The sequence below is a fragment of the Oculina patagonica genome, chromosome 7 (assembly GCF_052425735.1).
Source record: "Oculina patagonica isolate OP01 chromosome 7, crgOcupat, whole genome shotgun sequence".
Taxonomy (NCBI): domain Eukaryota; kingdom Metazoa; phylum Cnidaria; class Anthozoa; order Scleractinia; family Oculinidae; genus Oculina; species Oculina patagonica.
In genome coordinates, this window is record NC_135764.1 from 13,773,803 (window position 1) to 13,798,264 (window position 24,462).

The window sequence follows — 24,462 nt, forward strand, 5'->3', positions numbered from 1 at the left end:
GCGGCGAAGAGAGAACACAGATTTGTACGCCGAACTACAGTGAACAAGCTACATCAAACAATGGATAAATTAAAGCGCGCCGTGGAGTTTCGTGGAAGCCGCACTGTTATGCATTTGCTACTGGAACAAGTCTTAGAAACGCGGGAAGAACTAAGGTCAATAAATTTTCGGTTCTTTTCGCTACTCGAGGCCGCGGAGCAAAGAAGAGAACAAACAGCGGCAGAGAGAATTGAGAAAGAAATTGAAGATCTTCGACAGTGTATCGAGGAACATTTAAAGGAAAGAATAAACGAACCACCGTCGTCGATTGCATCGATTCCGCTGTCGCTACGCAAGGTTTCAGCGCCGAAAGGAATTGAATTTGGAAAACACGCCATGAGTGCTGACATGAATAATATATAGATTTAGGCAAGCCTAAATGCGGAGCTCCCCCAGTTAATTATTTTGCACTTTATTGAAACCTGAATTCAAGCCATTGTACAATTTTAAGGCTAAGAATATAATATTCGTTTTATTTTTTTTTTATAAATATTAATATTGTTACTTACTTTTTTTTTACCGTGTCCCGGGGGGGGGGGGGAAGAGGTACTCCCTAAAATTTACTAAAGGGGTGTGCCACTGAGTCGCTGAGACTCTGGACCTGTTCCAGAGAAAAACGGCTCAATTTGCGACCCTGTTCCAGACAAACAGTGCAAAATAGGTACCCTGTTCCAGACAATATCCACAATGAAAAATATATGAAGATAGATATAAAAACACTAGCGTACATCACAAAGCGCTCACTTGACTTTGTCTGTGGCTTGGAGAAAAACCAATGAGAGGAGCGGAGTTTCATAGCTAAACTTGATAGTGTTCCACAGTCAAAAGGGTGATTTGTATACCCTGTTTCAGAGTCAGAGAGGCAAAAGGCATACCCTGTTGAGCAGCACATACCCGTATAGCCCTTATATGGGAGTACAGTAAAAACCTGCGTGTAAGAACCTAGGAATTTAAGAACCTTCTGGCAAAAATTTGCTTTGTTAATACCCCAAAATATAAGAACCTGTTTAGCCAAACAAATTCCAGGTTCTTATAAGTGGGGTTTAACTATTTAATTTATATTTTTTTTACTAAAAAAAAACAGTTTTTGATGATCAATTAATGTTGTTGTACTTTTGGCAACATGGGTACATCAACAAATATTTATAATGAAGAACAGACCAGATTTTATACTATTTTCTGATAATCAACATCAATGTCTACTCTGTAGAAATTAATAACCTAATTAAGAACCTACTTAGCCTAAACTGTCAATAAGTACCCCATAATACAAGAACCTGTTTTGCCAAACTCAAAAAAGTAGGTTCTTACACGCGGGTTTTTACTGTACCGTATACAGCAACACCAAATAAGCCGAGAACAAGCAAAATCAATCAAAACGTTTTAATTCCACCGACAGCATTATGATCCAGAAGTCTGGATGGGAAATTATGCTGCAAAACGGGTAATTATGTAACCTTCGTGTAGATAAGGAGGGGGTAGTAGGGCTGCATGTTGGGGTAGATAGGCATATCACGTGGTGAATTAGCAAATCACTTAACATTTAGAGTATAAAGGAAATAATATACATCTACATTAAGAATATGGTTAATTTTCTTTTTTTCATTCATTCATAAATGTTTTTATTTTCACTATTTGCCTATATTTTAATTTTGAATGGAAATGGCAGAGGTCATACATGTAGCAAAAGGTTTACAGCATATTGCCATAAGCTAATGCCAAGCAAACCGGAGTGAAAGCTAACCACAAGCAAACTAGAGTGAAAGCTAATCCCAAGCACACCGGATGAATAAAGCTAACTGCGAGCAAACAGGGGTGAACCTAACTACAAGCAAACCGGAGTGAAACTAACTGGAAGCAAAGAAGGGACATTCTGTAACCCCATCCCACCCCCCCCCCCCAAAAAAAAGGATGATAGCACCTTTTTTACTTTAACATGTCTTTTTGAGTCCCCTTCCTCTTAAGGGGTTTCACTTCACTTACAGAAATAAAAAAACAAAAATTCTGGGAAGATAGAATATTGTTTGTGAGTCTCAAACTCAGTTTTGTTCTTTGATTACGCAGAAAAAATAGAATCATGTTTGCTTGTGTATAAAACTATGCAAGAAAAAAATACAGCATCAATACTTTGACTGCTCTTTTAAAAATTTGTATGCTTTATTGTACACATTTTTGTGGAGTCATGTTGCCCATTCGTCATGGAGTTCACAAAGTAAGCAAATGAGTCACAATTTGGTTGCTTCATGGTACCTAATGGATACTGCAAGTTTTATCTGGCTTTAGAATATTTCACTAATTTTAACATTATAGCTGTTCTTATAAATTGTACGCAGCATACAACACATAAGAATGAAATTGGTATTGCATATTGCTTGCAATCACGATTTTAACGTCTATACTTTGGAATTACAGTACCACCAGTTTCAGCATTACCAATCCAAATTCAAATTATTACATTGCTTTTTAACTCCACTACCTCCCCCAAGGTCAACCAAAGATCTTATGATATACAGTAATTAGACAACTACATGTAAGTCCTGTGTAGTCGAGGGCTCAAAATATTTGGACACTTACAGGTCATGTTAACCGGCCAAAGAGATTTTAGCTTGGTCACATGTGGTTTCTTACCAGCCAAAACATTGAAAATAGCAATTTTAAACTCCCATTCATTTCTGCTGTTACTGTTTTGGCTGCATATTCTTAAAAAGATCACTTCATAATGCCCTTGTTACATCTAAAAAGATGTGAAAGAGACAGGTCAATCAAGAAGTTGTTTTCTGAAGTACACTGTAAATACGTTAACATTTAAAATATAAACTTTGCTCATTTGCAGCTTTTCTTGATTTCAATTTACATGTAATTTACTAGTCTCTTGAAAATGGCATCATGAAGACACCCAAACATCAAGCTGGATAATCTTAATCCTTCCTGTTTTCTTTTGATGTCCTTGTCCACATTCTGTTTTTGTGTCTGTGGCTCTGCAAATTCTGAAACTCATGTTTACCCTGAAAAAAGTCAAATGCCACAGATTAAATTAAAATTGATTAATTGGCATGAATATCAATAATTTATAAAACAAAACACTTAACGCAAGCTTGTATAAAGTGAAGCAAAACCACTGGATGCGAAAGGATACCTTATATATTTAACAGAGATGTATCAGCACAGACTATTTTTTTTTTTACTGATAACTGCGAAGTCAACTACAGAAAAAAACCCCGGTAACTCAAACTCGGATAACTCGAACAACCTTGCTAACTCGAACTCACTTCCATTTCCCTTGGATTTGACCCCACTTTTCAGTCATTTTTACTCGGTTAACTCGAACTCGGATAACTCGAAAACCCTGCTAACTCGAGCTAAATTTTGTTTCCCTTGAACAAAATTTGGGTCAAACTTTTTACCCTGATAACTCGAATTCCGGAACTTGCAACTCGCAACAGTTGCCCATTGATTATAGCAATGAACAGATCATGTATTTGACAGTCATTTTCTACTCTCAACAAAAGAATGTGTGGTCGCTTTAGAGTTTCTGGCAAGATAAGTTCAATTTGCACAGTACTGTATACTGAAGTGCTTAAAAATCAGTAAACTATCAATTATTAACTTGGCAAATAAAATATTCAATCAACCCCGCTAACTCGAAAAACCCCGCTAACTCGAACTCATTTTCGTTTCCCTTCAGAGTTCGAGTTAGCAGGGTTCTACTGTAAATATTTTAATAAACTCAAAGCATCACTGCAAACCCTTACACCCCCTCTTAATTAAAAGGTTTGGCCTTTAAATACTCCCCCTCCCCTCTACCCCTATATATACATGTACATGCATAGGAAAAACATTGCCACATCTTAAAAGCTTTTCTCTTAACAGTAATACTAAGATTTTTAAAGATACACATTTAATTAATAATAAGTTTGCATGCACAGCTGCATACAGTGTCTAAAATGGCATGAATTTACTCACAAAGATTCCAGTTTTCCAGTAGTCATTAACCTTTGTTGTGTGCATTTTCCAAATTCCACAACAAGATTGTGATTTTTTTATGACAAATATAACATTTACTGTTGACATTCTGAATGAAACCAGCAAAACAGACCTCAAAATCTCAAAATTGTTGACATTGTTATGTAATCCACATGAACGCTCAATAGTGAACAGAACTACATGACAAGTGGATTATTTAATATATTTGGGAACGAAAGAGCTAAGTAATGAAGCTGAAGTTTATTTACTCTGACTAAATGAACAGTAATTTTACCTCCATCATGAATATCAATAAACTGCATACACTGAATCGATCTATTTCACTCGGAGTTAACGAAATTCCAGGTGCTTCGTGCAAACTGACATCACTTTCATTCTCATCTCAGCTGCTCTTCCAGCACTGTAAAACAAAATAATCATATCACAAGCATTTAAAAATCGTAAGCCTAATTTTCTTCGAGATGTGTTGAAGTGATATTCTTTGTGAATTCGTTCCTCGAAGGCCCAACAATTATTTGTTTACATAATCAAATCCTCCTATTTGATCAGTAAAACCTGGTAAAACTGAATTTTAACGAATAGTATTTTTCAACATTGTTCATGTCACAAGCAAATGCTTAGTGGCGAAAGCAAGTAAAATGTGCCGTAAATATAAGCTTACTTTGAGCATAAAGTAAGCTTAATACAAAACGTAGAGATATTAAATGACGGAAACACTGCAGTTTTGTACTCACCTCGCAGTAGGTACACTCGTCTGCTCGTTTTATCTCCGTTCCCTTGTTCTCCGCTATTTCTTTGCCTGTTTTCTCGGCACCTCTCTTGCTATTTTAGTCGCTTTTCTTCGCTACTTTGCTACCAGGTTCGACAGGCGCTTTGCTATACTTTTTCGCCTGCTTTCTGTCCGGGTTTTCTGGATCTCTCGCGATCTCTTTCCCGTCGCAAATCGCTTAAACCCTGTTTCCTCGAAGTTAAGTTTACCCTGCTCTCGTTTGTAGTCATCGGCATAACAAGGAGCCAAAATAAATATGTTTGTCTCAAGTTCTAACTTTCAGACTAGCTGAATAGGATTTAAAAATACGTAGTAATTTTGAAAATTTCTTTGCCAAGAGACCTCACACTGCAAAATTATTTCGCGCCAGTACTGCGCGAGTTGTCAAGACCTTTCAAGATCCCGGATGTGCGCAACACCGTCGTACGTACGTACGCCGCCGTACGCGCCCGCGAGGCATGCCGCTAGCCACGATGACCATGAAAACTCGGATGCAAGGTTTCCTATTTTATTTCATGTGTTTTTTTTTTTTTTTTCATGTGTTTTTTTTTTATGGGTATGGTGCTCCGCTCTGCGGCCCTTACGGGCCGCTAAGGAGCTCCGCTATTGATCAGGCTGATGTTGAAACCGCGAAAAGCGAGCAAGCTCTCCTTCTAAAACAAGAAGAGGAAAAGACAATTCTTCGCAAGGAATTGGAAAGGAAAGAACTTGAGGCGCAGTTACAGTGGGAAGAGCAGGAATTTAAACGCGAAATCCAGCAAATTAAATTAGAACACGAGAAACGTTTGGAGGAGTTGAAGATAGAAGAATTGGACAAACAGTCAAAACAATGATATTAGCAAATAGCTCGAAACAGCCGTTTTAGTGGTAGATCGTTTTGAAAAATTGGAACTTTTTCGGTGCCTAGCTATGGGATGACTATTGATATATTCATGTTTCAAAAATGTGGAGTGGATGTGGCGTATTTCACGAGCTGCAACTGATTTACTGAGGCATGCCAATGATACAATGGGCGCCGGCGAGTGTGCAACCTTTGACTCCGTTTTATATCAGTTGAGGCATGAATTATTAGGATGAGTATTCTCTACCAAATCGCAGCAAATAAGTCCCCAAAACAATTAAATAACAACGAAAATAACACACAATTTACCTAACTAGTCTTTTATTGTGAATTATTTGAAATTTGTAGTGATTTAAACGTATTTGTTGCATTCCATACAAACTCATATAATTTTCCACAGACTATATTACATGCAAAAAAGAATAGGGCTCACACATTGAGTTAGCTTGGGGTACATGTGGTAAGACTGGCTGAGTAAGAGTCCTATAGACCCACGTCTCACTTTCAAGCCGAGATTTTACCCAAATCCCACATTTCAGCCATTTTTGCCCATATCCCAGTCCCAGTGACCCAATTCCAATTTTTCAAAGGAAAAATAAGTAAAGCCGAGTTCGTATTTTACCGTTTTTAATTGGCCCCTCAGCTATGCAGTTTTTTTTTATATCGTTACCTCTCATACTTTGTTGACTTAACAAATCCGTCTAAATAAAACGATAATGCAAAACTGTTGTATCGGTTGACCATCCTTCCGACATATTTACTGCCGGATAAAGAAAGGAAAGTCTGTCCTGAAATAATTTATTTTGCCACTGGAAACAGTTGTAAGCGAGCAAAAAAAAAAAAACCACATCGATGGGGCAGTATTATACATTTCTGCTCGATGAAAATAGGCGTTTACGTAGAAAACATTTCATCTGAATTCAAGTACTAAACGGTATATACCAAACAGTGACATTTCGGTAGTATACTCATGTTGATGCTTGGCATGGGGTCGGCATAAACAAGGCTACAACAAGCTAACCTGATATATCGCCGAAGCGTGCTGCCGGCATGCGGCCAAAATTGCAAGATTTGTTATATAAAAAAGTGGGGACATGTAGATGCGATAACTACCATTTATTTGTGCCACAATGGAACTTATTACTTCGACGGCGATACCGAGAATAACGTTGATTACAAATTAACTCACATTTTACTTGCGGCATTCTTGATCCGTTCATTTCTTTATCACAGTCAGAGCTATCCCAAGACTCTATGCGAAGACCGCGTTCAATTCAAAAAAGGAAAAGAAAAAAAGAAAACGTTCTTTGTCGCGGTTGACGTTCTCACGAAACAAAGAATTTAGAAATATAAAAAGCAACGTACCAAGATTTAAAACGAGTCACTGTTCTAAAGAACCATTGAAAACTATAATCTCATTCGTCCAAAAATAGCGTTATTTACCAAAAAACGTAAAAACTATTTTTAGCACGAGTTTTAGATGTTTAACCCACGGACCTGAAAAAAATACCTGAAATATCAGCGGGTTCCAGAAACTTCTTTGTTATATTGAATCACAGCTGCTTACAGCTTCCTCTAATACGTTTTTTGTTTTGGTTCAGTGGGTTAGATAATTTTCAGTATCTGCTGGGCAAAAGAAAAAAAACTAACTAGAAGCCCGAGTTTTCTTTGAGCGAATAGTAAATGTTTTAGTACATAATCGGAGGATTGCGGTCCAAATGAGTCTACAACTTAATGTTTTCCTTACGGAGAATTCTTCATTTTTAGAGTAACGCGCGCGCGCGATCATGTTCTATCAGCGATTATAGTTCACCACTAAATTTTCTCCGATTCTGATTGGTTTAAATTGAACACGTGACGCGATAGTGCCCGTCCGCCGGAGGGCACTATCAGCCCATAGTGCCCTCCCGTGAAAAATGCCCGGATCGATAGTGCCCGCCCGTGACTGTTTTTTGTAAACAAGCCGCCTGCAGACAAGAAAACCCAACCAAATTCACTACATTTAGTGGGTTTCTCGTCTGGTTTTGTTTCGTTTGTTAAATTTCGGCTTTCAATTGAGTTTTTTATCCTCAAAAGTAAAAATAATTTTCGATGCTTGTTTTTGTATGTGCGCGGAAGAAAATTTAGTGGTGAACAATAAAGACAATAGAGTGCTTCTGTCTCGGAACTATCGGTCTGATAGTTGCCCCTTGGAAATTTGATGTTCTTAAAACTACCATATTAGCCCTCGAAGCTTCGCTTCTCGGGCTAATATTTGTTTTAAGAACATCAAATTTCCGCGGGGCAACTATCAGCCGATAGTTCCTCGACAGAAACACTCTATTGTTAAAACAGAAAATAATGGGAGAACCAATCAGATTCGCGGAATTTTAATAGAACACTCTGAGTTTCTGCTAACAAAGATTTTCCCCTAAACTTTCAATTTTTAATTAGACCCCGGCCTTATTCATCGATCTTCAAACTCGCTGTGGTGAACTGGTTTTAGGAAACATACAAGTAACTTCACTACGCGTTGTCGACACATGAAAAAAAACTGCCTAATTGCCAGTTAAGATGAAGCACTAAGATATTTTTTACTCTAGATATTCATGGTAGATATTCATTCCTCGTTATTTTGAAAGGCGAAGAATAAATAATTATACTAGTGTGTTAATAATACAAGCACATCAGCTGGATAGCGTCTTCGCAACAATTTGGCGAATTTAATGTAATTATACACGAGTAGCAGTTTCAAAGTTAGATTTTATTTCGTGGTTATGATCGTCAACTCACGCCTGTTTTGCTTCAAGGTCAAGTTGAGTACACGACCAGATATAGATTCGTCTTTCAGGTCAGTTAAATGCACTGTTAACCTCCTTTTATTTTACTGTTCATATCTAGAACTTCTATCAAAAGGAGTACAAAATTTATCCGGCTGTGATATAGTCTATGAATATTTCATTTTATCGCGTGAAGTTGCAGAACTATGAGAAGAAAGGTGTAATTTAAGGCCTGAACTTTCCTTTTACTTGAAAAAATACAGATATTTTACGTATAAATTGCATCTTAAGACCTTTTTTTTGCTTATGGAGAGCAACAAACGGATTAAAAGTCAAGCAATGAGTCAGTTCTTCATATGGTCATCGATTAGGTTATAGCGATATTGTTAGTTCTTGCGCTGGAAATAAATACGGACAACCTGAATGGTGAATGTATTTAACAAAACAGTAATAGTAAGCAGGCAAAAAATAGAATCGCATTCAGAGCCGTAACAAGTAACAGGCGAACCGAAGCACTTGCATTGGGAAAATTAGAAAACCAGAAATTCTTCATTTTTTAGGTTTTTGTTGGAGGCTATACTTTAAATATTACTCTAAATATGATTTTCTTTTTCTGAGATTGCCTCGGTTAGAATTTTACGGCGCTGGTATCATCAAACGATTGTTTAGATTCTTATATTTCTTTTTTCCTTTGCTTTACTATCTTAGGTCTTCTTTGTGACACAGCGTTATTCTAGTCAAACTGAAAAACAGAATAATGTAAAGTAAAATAATAAACAAAGCTGTTCATCGTTCTTAAAAATACTGGTTGTAGGTTTATTGTTAGGCAACTCCAAGAACATCGAGGGCGAAACTGCTGAGTTCTGATTAGCTACATTTTTATTCGTTAGAGGGCATTTTATCGTTAGTTTGTTACTCCTGGGCTTCCTGAATATTGTTGGAAGACATCAGAGGATTCGAACGTTTACACAAAGACATTCGAGATTACGAAAGACTTTTAAGATTTCTATGCACATGTTTAAGATTTCCAAAGATCACCCGAGTCATATTTCAATTGAGTTTTTTAAAGGTAACTGAAAGATCATGAAATATTCCGGTAAAGTGTTCTAAAGATTACCCTTTATGTTATTATAAACGAAATCGCATAGTTCCGAATAATCCGTGTTCAAAGAGTTAAAGGGACGCGCAATATTAGTACACAAAAAGACCACCAATACTAAAATAATACCATGCACGGCCTGACGTTTATTCATACTTTTTCAACAAGAGTAGAAATCTAGATTCTGAAAAAACGTAAATATAAAAATAGCCCGAATTTTACCTCCATCTTTCACTCCTGTATAGTTCCCAGAGGAAACATTTTGATGGTCAAGATATTGCTTTTTTTTAGTTTCAAAGTGGCTGATATTTATAGGAGAATGTTTTCTTGACATTTGGTATCGTTTGTGGTCGTCAGATTTTGTTTGCTTAAAGAGGTAATAACTGCTTCAGGTTTTTAATGTTCTTAACCCTATCGTTTTTTTCGTTATTCTTTTTGTTAGAAGGGAAGCAGTGTGATAATGGATAGAAAATTACTGTACACCTTGGTATTCGTGTTGATCTGGAATAAAAGGGATTGCACCTTCGCTTCACAAGGTGAGCATATATTGTCATTGCATGAAGTTGGACTTTCTTATTGTTATTCGTATTTTAACATTTGGCAATAAACTGCGATAACACACGTAAAAGTTGCGCAAATTGATTATATATTGAACCCATGAGGAAGTAATCAAATTTTTCTGAAACTTTAAGTCAAGTACATCAAAAAAATAAAATAAAATAAAACCGGGGGGGTCACCATGCCCGTTTTCCCGCTACAGGGTCCTAATTCATGGTACGTCCCCGAGGATGCGTTGTCCATCCGCTCATGTGACAATTTAAGTTCTTTTAAATCAAAACTCAAAACTTATCTTTTTAAAAAAACTTATTACTCTTAGCGATTTTTACTTTTTATTACTTTTAATGTACATTTTTAATTTTTAAGATTTATTCAGCTAATTTTAACGAATTTTTATAGATTTGTAAAGCGCCTAGAGCAGACCTGGATAGGCGCTATAAAAATGTTTTATTATTATTATTATTATTATTATTATTATTATTATTATTATTATGACGTGAATTGAGGGTAGCTCGCCTTGGAGATAAGCACGTGTACATGCCTTAAAGTAGCAAAGTCATTCTCAAAAGCATATTTACCCTCGGACGTACAAGTGAGGGATGTATGCCCCCTTCCCTCCTCCCCGCTCCTTGAGGTTTTTACATTTAAATTTAATTAAGGAACTTCCTTTTAAAAAAAGTGAAATCCAGGAAAGCAGATCCAAGGTGACGGATCTAACATGGCGGATCAAATGCCATCATATGACGTTATATAATTGCACAAATGTAATGAAATTACTGACAGCATCCCTTGCTATTCTTAAAAATTTAACCTTATCTACCTTATCGATTGCAAGAAATACCACTGTCAATACATTGGAGAGACTAAACACCAACTCAGTGAACGCTTCGGAGAACACCGCAGATCTATCCTTAACTACCATCAACAAGACGACTCTACTCCAGTATCGCTACATTTCAACCAAATGCAACCTGGCCACTCAATCGACGACTGTCGCTTCATCTAGCTTGAACTGATACGCAGTCAGAAAGGCTCGCGAAGCCCATTTAATCAACAAAGCCAAAACAGTACATCCCCTTGGCATTAACAGCGTTTTATGATCCGCGTCTTTTCAAGGCTACTGCTGAGTTGTTGCAAGCTCCTCTTAGTTTGTATTGTTGGGATTTTGCGTTCTTGGAGCTAAACTTTACCTCGAAAATGTTTGATTAACGCATTTGATTACTACATCGAACTCTTCTTATATATTTGTTGAATATACAGATTAAGCTAATTTTTTGCTTTTATAATAGTTCCACCCACGGCAATACTACCAGCCTCTGTAGTGCGAGCATTGCCAGGGTACAAACTATCGTGTTCAGCCACTGGAACTCCACCAATACACATAGAAATAATAAAGGACTCCACAATACTGGCCAATAAAGCAGACATCGCAACGATAAGACTTTATGAAGAAGGAAATTACACTTGCCTGGTCTCAAGCAAGTATGGAAGTGACGCGAAAGAGTTTACAGTCATTTTCACAGGTGATAATCCACTATATTCCAGATATTTTTCTTTTATTTTGATTAACAAAGTAATTTATTTCTTATAAGTTGAGTCGGAGTGCAGCTTTCATGTAACGAGTGCAGGAAGGAACGTCACAGCATGAAAATAATAAACTTACCGTGGTGCATGTAAAGGTCAAATAAAGCTGGCGTAAATTTGGAATTATTCAGCTATACGCTGACTTTACATTTTTTAAAGATGACCTTTATCCCAGCTTTACACTCAAGTATAAAGGCAGATAAAGAGACTTCTTTAAACCAACTTTAAGTCACATGTACACACGGTAGTGTTAAGATCAGTTTAACTACCTTTAACAGCATTTAATTGATGGTACAAAGTTGGTTTTCCAACTTTATACCAGATTTAACCACCTTTAATTTCATGTAAATCCCAATTTTTATGCAACACCAGTTCATAAATTACAAAAAAAAATCACGATGACCAAGGTAACCAAGGGTGGCCGAAGTTCTTCCGGAAGGCCTACCAGAATTGCCAAACATTACCAAAATATTTCCAAGGGTTTTAGAAGGAAATCTGCTAAAAGACGATTTACAAAATAGCTACACGAGAGATTCTACATGGTTGTTGTGAACTTTGAAATTCATTTGCTCAAATAATTGCTTACATCTTTAGCTTAATAAAAGTGTAGAGAATAACGCAATAGTATTGAAATTATTCTGGTACTCGATTTTTGTACAACTAAAATTAATATTACTCGATCTCCTGATGCACTTTGCAAAGTTTGTGGATATTTTTGAAGATTTATCGTTGACTTTTTAAGGCATTTGAAGACCCACAACCAGAGCAGACAACACTTGTAAGACTACATAACATGAGCACTGCACAAAGGAAGCGAATGCAGTCTTTTTAAGTTTTAAAATATTTACTTGTGGCCTACATGCATTTATTCCTAGTGGTGTGACTCCCTATTCTCATACCCTAAGTCACCGAGTTCCTTTGACTTTTAGATTGTGGACCTCAATGCTCTCCCCAACTGTACTATCATTACTTAAATGCGTTTCAATGCATGCAAGTAACATCACACGTGGACATCATGAAATGCGCACCAACGATTACTGATAAGATGTAAGATTGTGCCGCAATTCATATATTTACTATAAAAATACACCTGATTGAAATAACGTAACGTTGTCGTAGAAAAAAAAAAAGAAAAAAAAAAGTTAAATATGAATTAATTAGCTTAGTTTCATAACTCGTTCTGGTAGCATTTACAGAAAAATTACGAGTATTTATCTGCATACTTTGAGTCCACTATTTATCAGCGCTGTAGCAAAATAAATTGATTCAGTCGTATTTCGAGCATTTTGAGGCCGTTTGTACTAATAATTTTCATATATGCGCTCAATTGATTCCTATTTGACTATGACAACCTTATTGCAATTTGGTGAATTATTCACTTCCTTAAATCGTATATTCATTATGTTTATATTTGGTATTCAAGCAGCTAAAGAGAAACAAAATGGCTTCCAGTGTGTGAATTTGGTTAAAGAAAGTAATCAGTTTTGGTCCGCTATTTTTTTTAACTTCTGTGGTATATATTAAAACAATTGTTTACCTTAGTGTCTTTAAAAAGATGGATTTTTCCACCACTATTCACCTCTATTTCGGTAATGAATGTATGTGTGAATAATTTTCAAAATACAAGATAAAAGAGAGGCCTGTTCACATTCTCAACTATTCTCAATATTTAATTTATTACATTAAGTCATGAAAGGTCTGCAAAAGGCATTTCTTAGAAGGATTGTATCGGGCGAAAGTTGTTTTAGACAAAAAGTATCCAAAAAATCAGAGGCGCTATACGCGCTAGAAATCTCTTGCACTAGTCTATTAATTTAATTGAGCGTTAAAAGAAAAGCCAATCTTATTGCATTCTTGATTTTTTCCTGGTAAACTTTTATGCCTTGATTTACACCCGCTTTCAGTGTTACGTGCATAGCGGCTTTCTGTCGACATCCATTTTTCGATGTGCTTAACAAACAACACGGATCGAAATCTGCCAATCACAGCCCACTAGCATGACCTTCTGACCTTGTGAGCTCATTTGCATGAAACCAACAACGGTATGCATCGGATTTGATTGGCTCATTTCAAACAGCACGTCGATAGACGCTGTTGAAAGTTGATGTCGAAGGATGGACGTGGAAAGATAGCTATGCCCGTAACACTGACAGCGGGTGTAGGTAGTTTAGCTGTTGTTGTTGTTGTTGTTGTTGTTGTTGTTGTTGCTTCTTAAAAAAAGTATTTAAAAGGGCACTCCTGAAAGTTATATTTTCTTGCAGAAGGATTGTTTTTAGCAACATTCCATTTTTGCCTGCTGAGATCTTTTCTGACTTTAAAAATCTGCGTTATCTGTGAGTGTACCGTTTTTTCCTTCTTTTCTGATCTTAATCTCACATTTTTCTATCTCGAAAGCTGTAAATACAATGCTAGTTGTTTTCTTTTCCATAAAACCGTCCTTGCTAAATATTGAAGTCGTTTTGGGCAAGACAAAATGATATGGAGTTCTACATTATATAGAAACAATAAATTCTTGTTCATATTTGATCAGGAGACGGATAGCACGAGGGTTACATACAAAACTTTACATTCGAGTCGCCCACGTAGATGCCATATTGTTTACAGCACGAGATCACATCAGGGTCGCACTGACGTAAAACGCCTAAGCGTAACAAATCGGTGTTACAAAAACGTATTGAAATTTCTATGCGACACGATATCTAAATTCCTTTGATAAGACTACTGGGATAACACGATACAAAATGCGAGCACATGGTATCGATCACACGTCTTGCATAACAATAAAAAGCGCACACTCAGGTCTTACAACAACAAAAAGGTTTCTTGGTTTCTTGCTAGTGTTTTTCGTTGATAGGCTAACGTAATTGCATAAGTCTCTTCAATGCAGACTCAAAGTCAGCAAATTTGGACAAATAACGCCATATGGTGGGAAAATATTCCCGCATTTCAAGCTAAAATCGGTTAGATGTAAAACGAGAAGATATATTTTCACTGTTTTCTTGTTACAAATTGTGCAAATTTTTTCATAAGATTTTCAAAACGCTATTTTCATATTAATCATAACTATAACAGAATTCTCGAATCTGATTGGTTCTTAGCACGCCCTATTCTTTCACCAAATTGGAGCGCAGCTTTTAATTATGGGTTAGAGACCGTTGTGAGTGTTTTGTTTACAAATACACGCACGCGCTGGCGGCAAAATTAACTAGAAAATTTTAATACTCCAAGAGGCGCAGCCGAGTGCAGTATTGAAATTTTCGAGTTCATTGTGAGGCCAGCAAGTGCGTGTATTTGTAAACAAAACACAAACGGACAGACTCTACCCCTACTAAGCTTTTAATCCAAATGGCAGCTAGTCACTTCGTAAGTTTGTAATATACCCATTGAAGATGAAGAAATAGATGCGAATATATGAAATATTATTTAATTTGAACTGCAGGTAAAGGATTTTAGGTCTTGAGAACACGGTTTACTTCATTTATCCTTGTTTTCTTAACGTGCACCATTATTTTAATGTATGTTCGAGAACACAAAAAATATGAATCGAAAAACGAAACGATTATTGTATTTATTCAAGTAGAAAGTTAAAAAACCCCTTGATGTCCAGAAGTGATGGGTAATATCAGAAGCCTATGGTAATACTCGTTGCAGGACCCTGCTATGTAGACCTTAAACATGGAAAAATACATGACTTAACTTTATTTTCACAGGGACATACTTTCTTCCAAAATCAAATTTCTGTCTGTCGGAGTGTTTGACAACTTGGTTAAGCTGAGGGCGCTGTAAGTTACTATAGCGACATAGTGTTAAGGGGCCAAATATTTATTGATAATTCTGTAATCAAAAAACCTATCCGTATGCCAAGAGTAGCTCTCGACCCTGCTACACTTAATTCTTGGACACCTTGTTATTGGACACTGTTTTTGAACACTTTCAAGTGATTACTAACAAAGCTAAATATACAATCTTCGTTCACTGTCTAAAATCCACGCGCGCAATTGTTTAAAATAGATCACGTGATTTTTCTTTACCTGTCGTCAGCAAACTCCGACAGCGCAGTATTGACAATAAAGCACAAAAATCGTGCATTATTGAAAATGTCTTCAGCTTCAAGGCTTGCAGAAGTGGAATAAAAAAAATTCCTCAAATTATCAACGATCCAATATCAATCAAAGAGGATAACAAAGTCTAAGCGCTTCCATTTTCAAAGGTAAACTGAAGCTCAACAGATACATTTTTGTGTGCGATTGACTTTCTTGTTGCTTGATTGTTAAACATGGTGAAAGCCATCGACTTGCTTTGAAAAAGCCTTTTGCTGACTGTATTTATGAACAACCACACTGCTATTTTCCTCTCTTTAATGTTCTGTTTGCTGTCCGCTTGGAAAATCATTATCGCTCGTAGTTTATAACTCCATGGAGAGCGCTTCGCTCCTCTAAAATGCATCCCCTCGTCGTTATTGTCTTGTGTAGTGCGTATCTAGAGAAGTAATTGAATATATCTTCGGGTAGTTTCAAGCAAAATAAGCGCTGATAGTGGCAACATCAAATTTCGCACTATAAGCTACGGAATTCTTAGCTGAATCATGTTCAGCTTCATGCAACCGTAGCTGCATACAACCGTAGCTCCTACCGCTCCGTCGCTATTTGAACCGAACAAAAATAAACTAGTATCATCCTCCCCGGGGAGAATTTGTTTCTCCTTTCGTTTTTTCCGAGCGTTGAGATTTTCCGCTCGTATGCTAATCGGAAACTACGCCAAATCCCCTATGTGTTTTGAAGCTGTTGCGCCATTATCAAAGTTGAAATGCATTTCTCATTATAAGACAATTTTATTAACGATGAGCTTTATTTCTTTACGGCTTATTGGTGTTTTTATACTTTTGATCTAATCCCGTGTAATTGTGTACTACTAACTTCTTATTTATAAACAATATTGTTTGAAGTTTGTTAATTCGTGGGTTGCATGCAGTGTAGTCAGATTGTATTTAAAAGGGTTAGGTGGTTTTCACTGTCACGCCGCGAAAACAAAACTATTGAGTCACAAAAATCAAGAGTATTACAGGTTGTAGAAAACTATTATATAAACTACTTGTCCAAGTCTCAGGTCTGTACGTTATTCCGTACTTGAGTTATCCGTTAAAATGTTTCACCCAAATTTAGAGAGCACAGTATGAAATCGCCATGTTGGAGCCCAACCGCTTGGGCTCCAACATGGCGGCCGGAAATCAAATGAAATCAAATCAAATGAAATCAAATCAAATCAAATCAAATCAAATCAAATCGTTGCCATTTCAAATGTTACTACACTGAAGAGGACCGTTACGGTCGAAAGGCCTATGTAGTTTATTAAAATCGTAGCTGTATGGCGATACACAATTTGTTCTTTTTAGTATATTGGAAATCAATGAAAACATCTGGCATTCAATTCTACTACAAAAAGCGGTCAGATCATTGTAATGAACAAGTTAACATTTACAATATCACTTCTCGTGAAACCTCAACTGTCCAGGTTGTTAAAAATCGCAGGATGAAGCATTTTTTAAAGAATACGTGACAGCCTTCGGGCGGCCATGTTTGATCTCGTGTGGCGTGAAACTTCGAAATTCAAAATGCTCTAACTTAAAGACGGCGAATGCTATCAAGCTACAAAACCTTCAAAAGGATTTATATTATGCACGTCTAATTGCCATTAAAGGATAAAAGCTCAGGGTCTTTCGATTCTGGGTTTTAGATTTTTGATGACGTCACGTTTGCTGGCCTCACAATGAACTCAAAACTTTCAATACTACACTCAGCGAAAATCTTGTTCATTGTGATTAATATGAAAATAGGGTTTTGAAAATCTCATGAAAGAGAAGATAATTCAAAGAGGAAGTTATGAATTTATACATTTATAAATCAATGTACCGATTGCTTTTGACAGGAATATGCCTTCTAACTTAATAACCTTTTTACCTCGACGAGTGTTTGCAAACCTGGTAGATCTAGAGATTCTGTAAGTTGAAAAAGTTACATTAGTATATTTTGTACTGTATGTATACAGTATGTCTGTATACTAGAAATCAAATGAATACGTAAACTGAGATTTACCAGTGAAAGTCGGTTCCAGATCCCCAGATTGCGGGCAGAAGAGAAGCTGGGAGCCTAAAACAGGATAAAACAAGTATATAAGCAATCCAAGTATACATATCTTTTTAAACATTTAAGTATGTAATATCGTTAGAAATTTATACTCGTTATTTGTATTTTTTTCACCCTTCGGGCTCGCCAACATACTGTAAGACTCGTAAGAATATACTGCGATACTACACACTAAAATGTCTTAAAATATATCTTTTGTTTTAAGAACCTTACAGTATTTTGGCGAGCCGCAAGAAAGATTCAATATGCAAATGACGGGTAAAAATGTACGGCTATACTAAATACTTCAATGTCTAATCATTTCCCAAAATGCTCACTTTTCGACGTTTTTTAATCATTTGCAAACTAGGAACACGCGGAATCTGTTTAACCGGTCTTGTGGTGTACGTATATTATTAAGGCAGTTTCTGTGTCTGATTCGCGCGTTATTTGTACCCACGAAGCGCAGTTGAATATTAAAAAGGATTAACAAATCAATGAGGTATTTCAGGAAAGATGAATAATTAATCAAATTTCAAAGCCCAATAAAAGGGCGGATAAGAAAATATTAGTTTCCTCGTCATAACGCTAAGCTGAGAATTTATTCTGTTTCTCAGGCAATTGTCTGCCAATGCTATTGAATTGTTGCCTGAGGGAGTGTTCGCTAACCTGAAAAACTTGAAGACACTGTAAGGATAACAAAGTACACAGAGATTTTAGAGAATTTGCAAAAAAAATTGCTGTCATTTTATTTAACATTTTATTTAACCCTATTCAGACTGGGCTTTTTTGGACCTTCTCAGACCGGGGGGGGGGGCTTCGGAAGCCCCCCCTATGTAACTTCCAGAATATTTAAGCAATCACCATGAAACTTATAGGATGTATTGTACGTCCGAAACTCTTTCTTTTGGTATACGTCACGTGGGATGGTGACGTCACATCACGTGACAATTACATCATGATGTCAAAATAGCCGCCATCTTGGATCCGCCATCTTGGATTTCAAACTTTTTCCAAAATGCCAGAAAACCACCCAAAACCACTGCAAAGTACTCAAAATGAATAAAAATGTGCTTTAAACCTGTAAAAATGTAAAAATGATTCCATTTAAGTTGATTTTTATTAACAGAAACACGCAAAATTACAAATTTGGGAAAACATGCCTGTCAAAATGCCGTTGCCATGGTGATGTAAAGTTCCTGACACATCATTCAACCCTACTAAATTGTTGCCAGATAAATTTTAGGAAAACTCAGAAAGTTTGGCAGCGTTTGGTTAAATCTAAAAAAAGTTATTAAAGTTCAAAGTCAGCGCGGGCCTCAAAAGCCCCCCCCCCCCGGTCTGAATAGGGTTAATACATATTTTATTTATTTCATGATTTTGAAGAAGAACATTGTCAAAATTTCGGATGCAAAGTGCAAGGAAATGTTGATGCCTTTCAAGAATAAGAATGCATCAAGGAAATAAAGAAGAAAATTAAGGTTTGCAAATATGCAAATAATTCGCCAAGCTGTGGATTAAAATTAAGTATGTTTATTAGACCTTTTTGGAAGTCGAGCGAGAGAACACATTTCTTGGTCGTAATTTAATACATACATCGGACAAAAAAGGTGTCCAAAAATAAATCCGTCCGATTTTTTAAGCGTCGAAATGTTTTACAGTACTTTTAAGTAAGTACTTTTTTGGACGGCGCGATCACATGTTTTCAAGGACAATAAAGCTTTTTACTAACACTGAAAAGGAATTTTGGTTGTTTTGTAAAAAAATAAAAAAATAATGCATGTAAATGCAGATTAAGTGCCGATTCACGCCCAGGGTCAAAACTGTTTTGACATGGCAGGAATATTATATCGGAAGCTGTCTCTAAGAAATAAGAACCAGAAGATCCTTTAGAAGAGTTTGTTGCAGATTATAAGGCTACTAGGCTAGGCTACCTTGTGCTCCATGGTGGGGAGACACTGCATGAGATATTTAAGTAATGGCTTTTTTGGTAGAATATTTTTTTTCTCATCGCCATCCGTTAAACCTTGAGGTTGCAAAAAAATATGATTTTTCACAGTTAAATTCGTGTTACTTAGGCGGAAATTTACTTTAGCTTTGTTCAAGCAGTGTCCGAAATCTTTTCCCGAAATTTCTCTGAAATTAAGTGAAAAATTTCCGAAAATTAACGTTCGAAATGTTTTGCGAGTGATGTTATATGTTAGATTGCGTTTTTTAGTAGGTTACCAGCTAACCTCTTCAATTAAAAGAGAAAAAAAAACTTTCACACTACCCACACAAAGTTCGTGAGAGTTTAAGTATGTAACGTACAATCAATTATGTGCATACGTTTCGCGAAAAGGTCTCTGTTTCTAAAAGAATAATACCACAAGGAAAGCATAAGCTTTTCTGAAACAAATCTATAGTCTTTGTGTTCTTCATACCATCAGAAAAGTGCAATCTGCAATTATAGCCTGGTTTTCACTAGCGACGCAAGCACAAGCGCGATCACGCAAAAAGGACAAATTTTGACCCTTGTGCTTGTGCTTGCCACAAGCACAATCACAAGCATAAAACTGCAATGCGCTTGTGCTTCTGCTTAAGTCAAAGCTGTTTTCACGGAGAAATAAGAGCTGTTATCCTTGCGCTTGTGCTTGCGTCGCCAGTGAAAACCAGGCTTAAAATAAAAGTATTATGAAGAAGAAAAACAGATATATCCTGGTGAAAACGAACAGTAACGATTTACGTTTGTAAGGAACGCTCAGGAAGAAACACAAATGGAAACATAAATTTCTTATTATATAGTAAAAGTAAGTTATAGCCAGTAGACCGCCATGAAACATGAGTCATCATATTTTCATTTGATCGGCCCCATTGCATTCTGCCCTATCCTTTGAGTCTTTGATTTACATTTTTGACCACTAGCACTATTGCTACATAATAATATCAACTTATCATTTTAAATGACAATTTTGAATTAAAATCAATTTCAATTACCATTATATGTTTCATTTTAAATTTGCTCAAAAATAGTTAAATCCATAATGGCGCACATAAAAACGTTTTATCACGTATGATCATGATCACAACCATCAGAATATATTTCATCTTGTAGAGTTAGCACAGTGCTGTCAAATTAATGCAAAATATGTCCTATTTTAACAAAAAGTGGTTTTGATTGAACGGCCGTGGTTACCGCGATTCGTAATATAGTTTCGACCTGAATACTCTTCCTAAACGCCCGAAAGTGATGTTTACACTATTAACCGTCTTCCGTTATATTAAAATGTTTTCATTTTTGCAGGTGGTTGTCTTCAAACAATATTCATAACCTATCCTCTAATTTATTCGGCACTACTTACAGACTGGAAAGCCTGTACGCTCTAGAATTTGTACTTCCAATTATTATGTTAATATTCCGTTCTTCTTTTCAGTATCTTCACTCGATGAAGTGGATATTTTAACTTTAAATTTAAAGGAATATGACCCTAGATCAGACGTCCCAGTTGAATTTTTTTCAGTGTCAATACACAGGACTGCTAAAAATTTAAACGTCCTTTAATGGATTTCAGTTTAATGGAAAGAAAAGACAAGCTCAGTTTCATGTGGAAGGTTTACAGAAGAAGAAGAAGAAGTCCAGTCGGGTCGAAGTTGGGAATTTTGTATCGAAGTTCGGTAACATCTTGGTAACCTCGCGGTCGAATCACGGGCGAATCATGTTTCGAAAAACACGGGTCTACACGATGTTCTGAAATCGGCTGTAAATGAGCCTCAATTTGAAACAGAGCAAAACTTTATTCGAGAATGTTCCTTGTTGGCGTTCCAACGCACTTAACATTAGGCCAAGGCGTCTCCTACAAATTAATGTTACCAAGGCTAGTCGCGAGTCCCTGCGTGAAAGCGATCTGGCTTTGATAATAGATTGCGCTTATTTCTTGTGCTGATCTTGCAACAATTCAACGTGCTTATTCATCATTCTCACTAAAGAATGTCCTAAGATCAAAGCAGTTACTTTGTGTTCTTTTGCTATTGCCAAATCGTCGCGTCGTTATTACTCTACAAAAACACGTGAATGGCTTCGTTAAGGATTGTAATGAACTTAATTTTTAGCTTGACATCTTGATGGATGCTTTTAAATGTTGCTGGATACTGATAAAATCAAGTAGCAGCGGTATGCCAACAAGGTTTTCGTGCAATTATTCTGATGACGTTATTTCACATACCGGATTTTGCAAAAAACAGAAGTCCAAGATCCAGTGCATAGACTGGTTCAATTGCTGATAAAATGAAATAAGTATTGCTTCAATTAAAAGTACCGGCGCCTAAAATTTAATGCAATGCAGAATATTACTATAGAAAAAGGTTGCAGTATCTCTCTGCTGAAATATTTATAGGAATCGACAACATAAAGCGTTGGATCATCTCGTGTCAAAGACATATTAAAATAATTACAAATAAGCGCAAAATCAATTTAAGTGCATTACCGCTCACAAATCGCTTTTAGAGCTTTTGGGGGTTTTAATTGTAAAAGCAAAAGAGCTATTTTCACCATATTCCCTGAAAACAACGTGATAATTATATCTAAAGGTGAAATCAATAAAAATTTTAACCTTTTTGAATAGACCTTAATACGCGCGAATAGATGACTCTTCTTTACTAAAATAGCACGTTATTAATTCATTGTATGTCATAATGTTCGCTAAAAGGTAAAAAATATTATTTACAAGGCTCAAAAGTTATAAGATAAAAAAACAACAAACGTTTTCGACTTGTTGTCATCATCAGGGGAAACGTTCGAAAACGTTCGGTTTCTTTTTAAATTTTATAACTTTTTAGCCTTGTAAATAACAATTCATTGTATGTTTTTGTATCTCAGGAAATTTCATTCAAATGCTATTAAATTTCTACCTGATGGATTGTTTGCAAGTCTGAGCTATCTGAAGTACCTGTGAGAATAACCAATTTGACGTAGTGAAAAATAAATATATATTGTGTTTCAAAGAATCATATTTTAATAGAGAAAAACAATTGTAAAAGTTTATGAGTCCGATATTTAAATCTTACAATAACATAAACGAATGATTTTTTTATACCCTTTCACAGAGATTTCCATTTAAACGTTATTGCATTTCTACCTGAAGAAGTATTTGCAAATTTGACAAATCTCTTAGAACTGTAAGTGAACCGCTTAACATCCCCTACCTTGATACTTATTTGTAGAAGTTTAGGGTTTTAATCCTCACACGTTCAAAGGGGATAGATTGCAACTCCTCTCAAGGTTTTTCTTCAATTTTTTTTAAAGAAGATTTACTCTATGATGCTTAAACTTTCACTTGCTGTTAATTCGTCCTTCGCAAAAATTTTGATATTTCAACTGTGGTTATGATTTTTTAGTTGCCATAGCAATCCATAATTACACCGAAGTTTGACCAATGATCTTGTTTTTCGAAATGTCAAAAATACTTTCAGGTTTCTAAGACGAAATTGAAAAAATTGTATAATTTTACATGCCATTAGCGTTTTGGTTTGATTTTGTATTTTCCCGAATTATTAGAATACAAGTAAAATCCAAGCTGGCGAATCTAATGAGGTCTAATGACGCCATATGACATGATAACCAACAAACTTTGTGTCACCTTGTACAAAAAAACACGTTCTACTTGATGCTAATTCAGTTTGCAATGCCTTAAAAAAGTCAGAAGGGTTTTATCAACACCTCCTCCTACCCCTTCTTTTGTACCAAGACGGCCGATCGGAGGTATGAATTCGATCGTACGTCCGGGCTCCGTGTAGTATTTTTAGCTGCAGGGTGCAAGATTTGAAATTAAAATTCGATCGGAAAGCAATCTTATATTTTTGCCACACCATAACAATCGCATATGATGACAAATTTATTTGTACAAGTTTGTTAGGAACAGAGTTTACCATAGCAACGATTGAAGTACTCTTTTGTTTTCAAACAAAGCTAGCCAAGCCTACTCTGGACCCAAAGTCGCCGTAACTTCGGGCGACTTTAGGCGATTTTAGCCTATTTTGTCCAAAATTACGGGCGATTTTGGGCGATTTAAGGCAATTTTGGGCGATTTTGTGCGACTTTAGGCAATTTTAAGTGACCAACCTAAGTACAGTTGTGGTATACATGTACATGGGAATCATAAAGCATTGTTACAGAATATATCTATACTATCTATAAAACACCTTAGAACGACTTAAGGTGACTTTAGGCGACTTTGGGCGATTTTGGGTCCCAAAGTAGGCCTTAGCCAGTTTTCTCGAATTTTATTCAGAGCTTTGTAAAAGTGGTTTGCATGGTTTACATGGAGTTCAATTTTTGAAAAAATCTGCACGAAGATGTTTTGAGAAAATTGTCATCTGATTTTGTCAGTTGTTTTGTAGCGAAACAGCCAAAGTTCTATGCTATTCTCTGATGCTTGTATTACTTTTATACTCCTGCAATCGACTGAAATATGAGGTAAAATCGTTACTCTTCCTATGACCACATTGCAAAAAAAAAAAAACATTTTTTTTTAAAAAATGGACGCCTTTATTCTGTTTCTAGTTCCGTTAACGCAGCCTTTAAAAATTAAATATTTTGAACTGCATACAAGTTCTTTTGTCTATTAAAGTATTTACCATCGCTACGCAAAAAGGGAGCAGGTACGGTTTATTCTTTTCTTGAAATATCTCGACTGCTTAGTACGGGAACCTCACAAAACCTTTGGCAAACA

The 24,462-nt window shown here is 36.2% G+C and overlaps 1 protein-coding gene and 1 long non-coding RNA gene across 2 annotated transcripts; one reads left to right on the forward strand and one right to left on the reverse strand.

Annotated features, from left to right (window-relative positions):
- Window positions 1–2,172: 2,172 nt before the first annotated feature.
- Window positions 2,173–5,231, reverse strand: LOC144659992 (uncharacterized). The gene is made up of 3 exons (XR_013572010.1): window positions 4,758–5,231; window positions 4,298–4,423; window positions 2,173–3,044 (listed from the first exon to the last, which is right to left on the reverse strand). It is a non-coding gene; the product is annotated as an uncharacterized LOC144659992 (long non-coding RNA).
- A 4,999-nt stretch (window positions 5,232–10,230) lies between these two features.
- On the forward strand, window positions 10,231–22,686 carry LOC144659219 (uncharacterized). The gene is made up of 9 exons (XM_078519650.1): window positions 10,231–10,300; window positions 11,339–11,572; window positions 12,563–12,680; window positions 13,895–13,966; window positions 15,344–15,415; window positions 17,559–17,630; window positions 18,373–18,444; window positions 21,039–21,110; window positions 22,611–22,686. The coding sequence occupies exons 1-9, from the start codon at window positions 10,231–10,233 to the stop codon at window positions 22,684–22,686; spliced, it is 858 nt and encodes a 285-aa protein (XP_078375776.1).
- The last annotated feature ends 1,776 nt before the right edge of the window (window positions 22,687–24,462 follow it).